We start from the raw sequence: 12059 nt of genomic DNA, 5'->3' as shown, positions 1-12059 counted from the left end.
GCGGCAAGTAAGACAGCACCCATTGAAACGACCATTACAGTTGCCTCTTCTGGTCCCAGACCCATTTTCTTACTACTGAGGAAAGGGCCTTTTTTCGTGTTGCCTAAAATGAGATATGTGAATTTTGAAGCTGGAAACAACCCCTTTTTGCAGTATTTTGGATACAGAGGATCAGTTCAGCAGTAGTTTCACTTGTTGCCTAGAACTGTTCAGTTAATCTACTCAGGTATATTAGATCATTTTTGCCCATTATGGCTGTGCCCTAAGATATAACCCTGCAGATTGTAATGTCAACAAGTCCACTATTAATTTTCACGATCTATGCCATGGTACAAAAAGGATGGTTCTATGTAGTAAATCTGTGCAGTGAAGCAGAATATTTATTAATGGCAAACCATTATTCTCTCTGTTCAGTATTTGGGATACTTTGGTGATGCCAAAAACCGGTACCAGCGCCTGTATGTCAAGTTCCTTGAGAATGTCAACAAAAAGGACTACGTAAGAGTTTGTTCCAGAAAACCATGGCATCGTCCTCTTCAAACCATGAGGTATGGCACATCTGTTAGGCTCTCTGTATTTCTCTAAAAGCCAAATTTGGTTTAATTGCAAATGCTTAGGGTCTAAGACATCGATGAACAATGCTTGAGATTATCCCTTCCATGTAACAGCACGATAGCTCCAGAAAAACCATGGCCTGAAATCATGGCCTGACTTGAGAGTCTACCTGAAATCATTCAATGTGTTGGCCATTCTGAATTGAGTTCTAACTCTGTGAAAGTCTCTTCCCACTTTGTTATTATGTAGAGACTTATTAAAAGGACCACATTCCTTGGACATCCTGAAAGCCTTCTTGCTAGTTCAAACGTTTAGGATTCCTTCAAAATGGTAAAGTATATGTAAAAAGCAAAACTTAAACTGTCACCATAACTAGAGGAGAAGGTAAACCTTCCAGTGGGGATACATGTGCCAGTGACAGCTGTCTAAGAATGGAATTCCTCACTGATTCCTACTAATATCCTGTTGATCTCCAGGACAGGAAATTGGTCCATCCAAGGATCAGACATTAAAGTTTACTGTACACAAAACTTAATCTTTCATAACTCCAAATAGTCACTTTTTCAAGTTAGTATTAGAGGTGCCTAAGCAAACTACTTGCTGAGTAAACAAGGACATGACCTCAACCTAACGTAACCTCAGACTACTAGGGGGAAGTACAAACTAATCATAGAAAGTAGGAATTTACTGAAAGAGAAGTTGTAGCTTGGAATGGGTTTCCTACAGAGATAGCGAGTAAGTCAACAGTAAGTGGATTTGAACACACTTAGGTCAAACCTAGGGGTCCTTAACCTGGGGTCCATGGACTTTTTTCAGGGGGTTCGCAAGGGTCAGATAAAAAATAAAATTTGCATTTATTATACAGCTCTCCCCCTTGTCCCTATCAAGGGTTTTCCATTGAAAGAAATGAAAGAAAAAGAACCCTGCCACTGCTTATAGCGCCAACTGCTAAGCATCTCTTGACTTGTATTTGGCCCAAGTTTACCATTTAAATTTGTATCATCTAATAAATGGGGAGGGGATTGACAGCTTTCATCAGATTCTTAAAAAGGCTAAAAACCACTGATCTATACTCCAAGCTGTAAAAAAAATTAAATGTAATGGGGCAGACATAATGGACCACTTATCATATTTAATATTGGATCTTGTAGTATGTAAATTATGGGCTCTGCCAGTTCTGATCTCCTTCTGAAATTGCTAGTTGTTTCCTCTTTCAGGGATAGGAGCACTTGGTAGACAATAGATCAGGTTTGGGAATGACTGCCATCTACAAATAGCAAAATTTGTTCACATCAATTCACACCAATCAAGCCTGTGTGGCTGGTCTTAGCATGCACAGGCTGGTTTTATGTGAACTGAGTTAGTTTTTAAGATGCATATCACAAGCCTTCTCTTTAGAATATACAGTCAGGTCCATAAATATTGGGACATCGACACAATTCTAACATTTTTGGCTCTATACACCACCACAATGGAATTGAAATTAAACAAACAAGATGTGCTTTAACTGCCGACTGTCAGCTTTAATTTGAGGGTATTTACTTCCAAATCAGGTGAACGGTGTAGGAATTACAACAGTTTACATACTGCAAACTGTTGTAATTCCTACACCGTTCACCTGATTTGGATGTAAATACCCTTGCATTAAAGCTGACAGTCTGCAGTTAAAGCACATCTTGTTTGTTTGATTTCAAATCCATTGTGGTGGTGTATAGAGCCAAAAATGTTAGAATTGTGTCGATGTCCCAATATTTATGGACCTGACTGTATGTGCCTTGACTACGTTGACTGCCATGCTGTCTTATGGTGACTTACTTACAATGGGTCTGGATGGTTCCCCATTGGAAGTTGGTCCTTCTATTTTAAGATTATGTATACAAGACCACTGGTCTTGGTTTACTGAATGTACCTGAATTTCCCACCCGAGGGGCAGTGGCTTCATCTTGGCTTACTCATTTGTACCTTGATGATGGGCAACATGCACATGCTATGAATGCCAGTCTACCCTATAGGCTGATATTACTCTATTAAAGATGAGGAGTTGGTTCCAGTGTACGGATTCTGTCACACGTGCTCTTGAAGAAGGATTCCCGATATGCTTCTAGTCCACATGCAAACTATAATCAGAATCTGTGCATATTGTGAACCCCTATGTGGAGAGTAATTTTTAATTCCTAATGGTACATAATAAAGTTGTTTTTATGGTACTCCATTTCTCTTCTATATGTCCACACAAAGTCCATGACTACATATTTTTTCACAGTTGAACATGATTTGCTGGGATGTGGACATATAGCGCACACACAGTCAGTCTGGGTTTCTCTCCCGATATAGATATTCCTTACATCTGCAAAAGTGAAATGGTTACATACTGAAGCACATATTTTTTTTTCATGGGAGGCCATAGTTTTACTTTAACCACTTCCTGACCGGCCGTTGCATATAAACGGCCGGACGGTGGCAGTGCAGGGTCGGGTGGCCGTTTATAAACGGCCTCCCCGCACCCTGCTTGTGCGCGCTCCCTCGGAGCGCGCAGCACCGCGATCCGGTGCCCGCTGTGTCCTCCGGACACAGTGAAACACTGATCGTCGGACGGTCCCGATCATGTGATCACTGATTGGCCAATCAGTGATCACATGCAAAGTAGTAAGCAAGATGTCACTTGTGACATCATTGCTTACTACGTGTGAAATCTGTGAATGATCACAGAGGTCACATGGTACAAGGCTATTCACAACAGCCTTGTACCATGTAACAAGCTGTGACCAATCACAGCTCACACAGTATTTCTCAATGAGTGCAAGAATACAGACAGAGAGAAAGAGAAATGATTGCTTTTACATCCTATATGGGTGTAAAAGCAATGTGTAAAAAAAAAAAAAAAATCTTCATCACCCCCCACAAGTAGTACAGTGTCACCATGGTGACACTGTACTGCTAGGGTGACAGTATGTAAAAAAAAAAATAAATAAATAAAAATAAAAAGTAATAATATAAAAAAATAAAATAAAAATGTAAAAAAAATGTTTAAAAATTATAATTTTTGGTTATAAATTAATTTGTATTTTTTTTTTTTTTACTAAAAAGATAACGGAATAAATTTTGGCAAAGATTTATGATGAAATATTATTTATTTGCAAAATTTTATAAAAAAAAAACTTTTTTTCAAAATTTTTGGACATTTTCATTTAAATAGCAAAAAAAATAAAAATCCCAGCAGTGAATAAATACCACCAAAATAAAGCTTTATCTGTCTCAAAAAAATGGTAAAAAAATTCATTTGGGTACAGTGTTGCATGACCGTGCAATTGTAATTCAAAGTGTGATAGTGCTGAAAGCTGAAAATTGCCCTGGTCAGGAAGGGGGTGAAAGTGTCCGGTCTGGAAGTGGTTAAAACACCATGCAGGTAGTGTTTGACTTTCTTATTAGAAAGCCTAGCATCCTTTGCAAACTAGGAGTATTAAGGATGTCTTGCACAACCAAATAGTAGAAAACTTTTTTTCTTAGTTTATTAACTATCCTATGCCTTTTATTTAATTATGAAAAAGTTTTACATTGTACAGGGAATCCTTCGTATTCCTAGTATTTATCTGCAGACAAGGTGAACTGTACCATAACCCAGCCACTATGGATGGGCATAACAGCTGAGGTCAACGTGGAGTGGTTTGTTTGATATTGCAAACTGTTTTGGGTATACCCTGACATAAAAAAAAAAAAATTTAAACTATGAATTGGAAAATAAATACATTTTATTTCATCTATTTAAAATGAGTTTCTAAACTTTAAAACTATAATACCAGTAAAATAAGGCTGAATAAAACCAATTTATAGTTTCATCTTTAATTTCCACATTTAAATTTTACACCAGTGTTTCTTGAATCTATCCCAAGTGTACCACTAGTGTGTTTATTTTTTGTTTCACAGGAGGCAAAGTCAAACAAAAGCCCCTGGAGCTAAAAGTCCTGTGGCAGTTGCTAAGCCAGAGAAGTGTGAGAAAATGGATCGTCCATTACGAGTGGATACCACTCAGAGACCTGAAAAACTGGAGGCAATAGAGAAGGTAGAAATGACAGAAAGCACTGAGAGACCTGATAACGTTGAAGAAGAAGAGGCGACCATTGAGAAACAGGAAAACATCCAGCAACCTGAAAAGTGTACTACTAATGAAGAACCGGAACCGCAAAATGTCACAACCAATGCAGTACAGGAACCAGCCATAGAAGATGGCGAAACGTTGGAAAAAATTGAGACCATCGTAAAGACTGATTCAGTGCTACTAAATGACAAGGAAGAACTGGTCGAGGAGAGGGACATCCCTGAGAATTTGGGGAAGAAAGACAAGTCTGAACCTGTGGTTAAACCTGAGAAGGTTGAGCCAGTGATCAAGGCAGAAAACAATGAGCTGATACCAAAACCAGAAAAAACAGAATCCATGATCAAACCTGACAAAGTCGAACCGGTGGCAAAATCGGAAAAGCTAGATGTCACTTCGAAAAGCGAAAAGAGTGTCCATGTGGCAAGACCCGAAAAGCAAGAGCTTACTCTGAAGGCAGATAAGGTTTCTGCTGCTGGAAAGGTGGAAAAGCTAGACCTTGGTGTGAAGTCAGAAGAAGTTAGTCAAGCAGCCAGACAGGAAAAGTTAGAGCGCGTTGTAAAGCCTGAAAAGAGCTCCACTGCTGCTAAACATGAAAAGTTAGACCGCATTTTAAAACAAGACAAAAGTACTCCAGGATCTAGGCAAGAAAAGACAGAACCTGTTGCAAAGCCAACCGTTTCAGTAAAACAAGATAAAAATGAAAAATTGGAGAAAAATACTCCAGCCTTTAAACCAGAAAAGCCAGAACTTGCCGTTAAGTCAGAGAAGTTAGAAATTCCTAGAAAGGCTAAAAAGGCTGAAGGTGTTGGGAAGACCAGCATACCATCTGAAAAGCCAAGTAAAGAGGAAGTTTTGGAAGCACCGGACAAAGAGGAAGGGGTGAGGAAACCTGAAAAAATGGAGACACCCAGTAGAATTGAACAGAATGATGCAATGAAGAAGCAGCCAAAGCCAGAATCGTTGAAACCCACCCCAAAGGTGGAAGCTGTGAAGAAACTTGAGAAAGAGCCTACAGAAGAAAAGGTGGTGAGGACGGAGAAAGCTGAAAAACCTCCAAAGTTGGACAAACATGCAAAGGGAGACCGTGCAGACAAGGCTGGGAAGGTGGAACGTTCAGAGAAACCAAGTAGGACTGAAAGAATGGATAGATCACCCAGGGCAGAAAAAGAGAAACATACAAAAGTAGAAAAGCCAGAGAAACCTACCAGAGCTGAGAGAGCATCCAAGACTCCCAGGACAGATAGACCTTCAAAGACTGATAAGTCCGAGAGACCTGAAAAGATGCCTAAGCTGGAAAGGATAGAAAAATCACCAAAGCTGGAAAAAGTGACGAGGAATGACCGAGTTGATAGAAATGAGAGGTCGGTGAAGGAGAAAACTGAAAAACACACAAGGGTTGAAAAAGTGGATAAAGTGGATCCACCTGCTCCTAAAGTTGCACTGAAACCCAAGCAGAAGCCCACAAAAGTGAAGGCTGAACCACCACCGAAGAAAAGGAAAAAATGGCTAAAAGAGGTGGTATCGTCCTCTGATTCAGACTCCTCCCCTGACCAGCAGAGCGAAGAAGGTAGGAAGCTAAATTTTTTTTGTTTTACAAATATACTTATTATGTGTGTACTGCTGGGTGTCATTCTTTCTGGTTTCTTTTAGTAGAGCAGGGCAAATTATGAATTCAAACACAAATCGTTATGAAAATGTACAATATTTAGCAAAGTTTGAATTAAAGTGCTAAGGCTTGTCTCAATTCTTCACTGGTGGTATCAGTGGCCCATATGCTTTTATCCTTTGTATCCACTCTATTGGGTGCTCCCAGTTCACTTTCTACTAACATCTCTGGGGCTGCTTGCAGCACCCCTGCTGATGTGTTGATGTTTGTAGCCTGAAGTCATGTGGTTAGTCTTCCTTGCCCTCAAAATCCTCTGTGGCTATGTCAGGTGTGGCTAGGTCCACTGTCCTTTTTGCCCCAAACTACCCAGTTTTTTGCAGGTTTTATACCCCTGACCTTAGCAACGTCTGAACTATGGGCTGAAAAGACTGTCTGATTCTGAGTCATTCAAGTCTTTGACTGAAGAGTCACAATCTTCTGCCATTACTCTTGAATTACAAGAGACTGTTTTAGCTGCTACTGATGCAGTGTGCACCACCTTGAGCCGCAGAACAAGCCTGTTGCTTTTACCATTACTGTTTCTAGCCTTGGGTCATTTAAAATTCCAAAGGCGACAAAGACTTTCACTTTGCACATGCTTTTCCAACTTTTTCTAAGTGGAGATTAGAAAAACCCTGAAAAGTTGTATGTCCCCCCCCCCCCCCCCCCAAGCACACACTAGTAATGCATCTGTTTTTGTGAGAATTTTGTTCAGACGTGGTCTCTTCCCACTGTTGATCCTGCCCTGTCTTAACTTTAATAAGTTAGAAGTGGAGAATGCACCTGTCTTTAAGGACCCGACCACCAAATGGTTGGAATATCATTTTGGAGCTCTGTTCTTGTTGGCAGGTCCTGCTCTACACCTGATCCTGGCTGTGACTTTAAAATCATTACTAACTGCTCAAAATCCCTTAAAAAAATCTTTACACTACTAAGGTTGTTTTCTTGCTCATTGATTGTATGGAGCAGATGTATGCTGCATTACATTTTAGCTGCAGTGGTTTGCCAACTCTCTCATGTGCCTTATGTTGGTGAATACACGAAGGACGCTTTGGCTAAAGGAACTGCAGAACATTTGTTCAAGAAGTGTTTGATCTACATGGCCTTCCAGGAATAATGTCTCTTCAAACCAGCTGTTGATAACATGATCTAGGATAGTACTAGCTGCAAGAGCACCCATGTTCCCAAGGAGAAGATTATGAAGTCTTCTCCCTCTTCGTCTGTTAGGAAACCTCCTTTTCATTTCCCCACTTCCTTGATTTCAACATCGAGACCTTCAAAGCTTCATTACTCATCCACTTGCAAAGTCTAGCTTTGCAAGCCTGCCAATTCCTCAGACAAGTTTTCTTTTGCATGAAGGTGCGGCTTCACTTTTCAGAGTGGGAGAAATCTGTCGACTTTTACTGACACTTAGGCAGCTTGCATTCCAGATGCCTGAGTGCAGGAGGTGATGTCCCAGGGCTACAACCTCAAGTTTGTTCCCTTCTCTTCTCTAATATTCCTGTGTCTCTTCCTGTTGAGTTTTCTAACTCAAGGTGCCATTGCTCCCTGCGGCACAACAGTTCCAAGGATATTTCTTTGACACACTCTAAATCTGAGGGGGCATTTTCTCCATCTTAGATCTCAAGGCTTAGAATGTTTACATTTGAGTCTGAAAGATTCTGAATGAAGGCCACCAGATAAGTCATCAACTTCCTACACCACATGTGACAAATACAAGGCCAGGCCATTCTATGTGACCCCCTCCCCTCTCCTGCAGCAGTTGCCTCATCTCTACCCAGGGGTGGACTGACAACTCACAGGGCCCCCGGGCAATAGGGGATCATGGGGCCCCTGTGTCCTTGCCCAAACTCAAAAAAAGCCCATGAAAAAGGTACCAGGGGCATCTCATGGGGCCCCCTACTGACCCCGGGCTCTCGGGCAGTGCCTGAGTTTCCAAATGGTCAGTCCGCCCCTGTCTCTACCCTAAACTTGGCTCAGCAGTCGGCAGCAGAGAGGAGGACAGAACTCCTTTGTCAGATCCTGCACTTCTCTGTGCAGCCGTGGAAAGGCTCATCTTTGGCCATTTTCCCTTTATTTTGGCCCAACACTCCTTCTCAGACTAGCATCATCTGCTACAAAAGTGTGAGTGGGCCCCGTGCCGGTCTGCACCTTGCCTTCACAGCTTAAGACTGAAGTTATTACTAAGACCAGTAATATAATCAAAAGAAGAGGCAATCATTTAATATGATAAAGAGTAGATACATTTACAAAGATACAACCGGCCCTTTGAGGGCAACCATATTGCTGATGTGGCACACAATAAAATTGAGTTTGATACGCTTGTCCTACACCAAGGAGACTTTATGGTTTCTGTGGACATCAAAGATGCTAATTGCATGTGTCCACCTGACCAGTTCATCAGTGATTTCTATGTTTTGCTGTGGGTCCCCTACACTACACTTTGTGGCCTTTCCTTTTGGCCGCCTCTATATCTTGGGTGTTTACCAAGGTGATGGCTCCAATGTTGGCCCCATTGCATTACTGTAGCATCCCCAATGTGGAATACTTTAGATGATTTCCTGGTGATGGAACATATGTTGAGTGCTCTGTTAGATAATGAATATCTAACTGTTCAAATGTTATAGAAGCTTGGGTGGATCCTGGTGCTTAAGAAATCATCTCTGGAACTGGCTCATCCCTTGCGGTATCTGAGTCTGGTCCTGGACACGTCTTAGATCAGCGTTTTCCTTCCACAGAAGAAAATCCAGAATCTCTGGTCTCCATTTTAAATGCCATCTGGAAGAGGCTATCACACGCTTCTTCATGGGAGCCATGGGACTGATGGCAGCCTCCTTTGAGGCAGTTACCATTACCCAATTTTATTTCTGGCATGTGCAACACAACATTCTGTTGTCATGGGATTCGCTTGATGCCAATGACCAGGACATACCTGGTTTGGTGGCTCAGGAATCTTGCTGTAAAAAGGGGTCTCATCTGATAAACGTTATGGAGCTTTGGGCTATCTCTTCAGTGTTGGGAAAAAACCTGGGTCATTCAATCCAGATTAAGTAGGACAACAATACCGCAGTGATGTTCACCAACAACATCTGTTTCAAGAAAATAAGAGTGGACCCTGCGCATTGTGACACTGCATCGTAATGGTGCTGGTGAAAATGGGTCCTAAAGGTTGTTACTTACTTGAGATTGACCCAAAGGGGTGTGTGACACGGGATTTGGACTTAATAAAATTCATCTTGCATTATCTCTCTTGGATGTCTTAGTCGTTGCCCCAAATGCTGCTGCAGTGATGATGGCCTCAGGTGTTAGCAAGGAAGCAGCAGCAGAGCAATGAGTCCCTGATAGCAATGTAGAAGGAGCGACTCTGTGGGGTCATTTTCCTTTTTTCCTGTTAGTGATTTTGTCGTTGGTAAAGCAGCTGAATGTGCAGTGTGTCACATAGACCCATTTCATGGCAGCAATGAATTAGCGGCATGTTGCTCTCTGAAAGCATATGGCACCACCTCATGGCAATTTAGGGGTAATGCATCCTTTATTATTTATTTCAGGTACTTATATAGCGCCCTCAGTTTACGCAGCACTTTACATATATATTGTACATTCACATCAGTCCCTAACCCTCAAGGGGTGTACAATCTAAAGTCCCTAACAAACATTCATACATACACATACTGGGGCCAATTTAGACAGGATCCAATTAACCTACCAGCATGTCTTTGGAGTTTGGGAGGAAACCGGAGTACCTGGAGGAAACCCACGCAGGCACAGAGGAACATGCAAACTCCAGGCAGGTGGTGCCGTGGTTGGGATTCAAACCAACAACCCTGGGATTCAAACCAACACAGGCACAGAGGAACATGCAAACTCCAGGCAGGTGGTGCCGTGGTTGGGATTCAAACCAACAACCCTGGGATTCAAACCCAAACCCACGCAGGCACAGAGGAACATGCAAACTCCAGGCAGGTGGTGCCATGGTTGGGATTCAGACCAACAACCCTAGTCCTGCCAGGTGGAAATGCTAATCATTTAGCCACTAAGCTGCCCTTTATGGTCCTTCATGAGATACTGAGACACAGCCAAGCCTCAGAAGGCTATTGAAAAATGTTTCTGTAGTTTGTTGGTTGATCTCTTACATTTTCTGTCCCTCCCAATTCTCTTTCTTTCATTCGCATACCAGAATAGTGAACATCAAGATAAATCTTGGATGTTAAATCTAAAGGAATGTTTTCCTTTATACTATAAAAGCTTCCATTTTCTCTCTGAAAGCAAAACACCTCTTTAGCTTTGATACTATGGACCTAAGAAAAGGGATCACAGGTCCATTTGTATGCTAACAAGATAAAAGAGAACAATTTTACTTGCTAGCCTTGTTGACGGTAAAACATGGATCTGTACAGTGATATATGGGCTTTATAAAGCTCTTTTGTCTTTCTAGAACGTGTTCCTGTGGGCCGGGTATTGAACACAAGAGCAATGAAGGAGATGTACCGCAGTTATATAGAAATGCTGGTCAGCACTGCATTGGACCCAGATATGATTCAGGCATTGGAAGATACTAGTGGTGAGTAATGAGCTTTCCTAATATGTTTTCTTGATTCTACTGCCTGCAGGTTTTTTAGGGGCAGGCTGCATAACCTAAAGGATCAAATTTTATTTTTTAAAAATAACAAACATGATATGCTTACCTGCTCTGTGCAATGGGTTCTAGGGGGTTACACACAAAGTGCAGAGTTCAGGGCTGCGCTGCATACAGAGTGCAGAGTTCAGGAGTTGCTACGTGCAGAATTCTGGGTTGAGCTGCATGCGGAGTTCAGGGGTCGCTACGTGCAGAGTTTGGCTGCATGCTGTGTACAGAGTGCAGAGTTCAGGACTGCGCTGCATACAGAGTGCAGAGTTCAGGAGTCGCTACGTGCAGAGTTTGGGTGCGTGCTGTGTACAGAATGCAGAGTTCAGGGCTGCGCTGCATACAGAGTGAAAAGTTCAGGAGTTGCTATGTGCAGAGTTTGGGTGCGTGCTGTGTACAGAGTGCAGAGTTCAGGGCTGTGCTGCATACAGAGTGCAGAGTTCATGAGTTGCTACGTGCAGAATTCGGGCATGTGCTGTGTACAGAGTGCAGAATTCAGGGTTGTGCTGCATGCAGAGTGCAGAGTTCAGGGGTCGCTACGTGCAGAGTTTGGGAGGTAAGTGCAGTCTGCTTTTTCCCCTACAGAGTGCAGAGTTCAGGGCTGCGCTGCATGCAAAGTTCAGGGGTCGCTACGTGCAGCGTTCGGGCATGTGCTGCATACCGAGTGCAGTGTTCAGGGGTCGCTACGTGCAGAGTTCGGGCATGTGCTGTGTACAGAGTGCAGAATTCAGGGGTCGCTACGTGCAGAGTTTGGGCATATGCTATGTGCAGAGTTCAGGGCTGCGCTGCATGCAGAGTACAGGGGTCGCTACATGCAGAGTTTGGGTGCATGCTGCGTACAGAGTGCAGAGTTCAGGGCTGCGCTGCATACAGAGTGCAGAGTTCAGGGGTCGCTACGTGCAGAGTTTGGGTGCGTGCTGTGTACAGAGTGCAGAGTTCAGGGCTGCGCTGCATACAGAGTGAAAAGTTCAGGAGTTGCTATGTGCAGAGTTTGGGTGCGTGCTGTGTACAGAGTGCAGAGTTCAGGGCTGTGCTGCATACAGAGTGCAGAGTTCATGAGTTGCTACGTGCAGAGTTCGGGCATGTGCTGTGTACAGAGTGCAGAATTCAGGGTTGTGCTGCATGCAGAGTGCAGAGTT

At 42.6% G+C, this 12059-nt stretch overlaps 1 protein-coding gene across 1 annotated transcript in view; it reads left to right on the top strand.

Moving 5' to 3' along the window:
- Window positions 1-12059, top strand: part of PRR12 (proline rich 12) — a 179517-nt gene that overhangs the window by 154588 nt on the left and 12870 nt on the right. Inside the window, exons 8-10 of the mRNA XM_089655172.1 lie at window positions 415-548; window positions 4480-6218; window positions 10732-10857. Of these exons, the coding sequence (XP_089511298.1) occupies window positions 415-548; window positions 4480-6218; window positions 10732-10857 (1999 nt within the window). The remainder of the gene's footprint in view (window positions 1-414; window positions 549-4479; window positions 6219-10731; window positions 10858-12059) is intronic.

Source organism: Staurois parvus, unplaced genomic scaffold (genome assembly GCF_062004578.1).
Source record: "Staurois parvus isolate SC_StPar_1 unplaced genomic scaffold, SC_StPar_1.0 ptg000827l, whole genome shotgun sequence".
Classification (NCBI taxonomy): domain Eukaryota; kingdom Metazoa; phylum Chordata; class Amphibia; order Anura; family Ranidae; genus Staurois; species Staurois parvus.
Note: the sequence above shows the minus strand (reverse complement) of the source record. Positions and strands in the feature narration are given on the sequence as shown.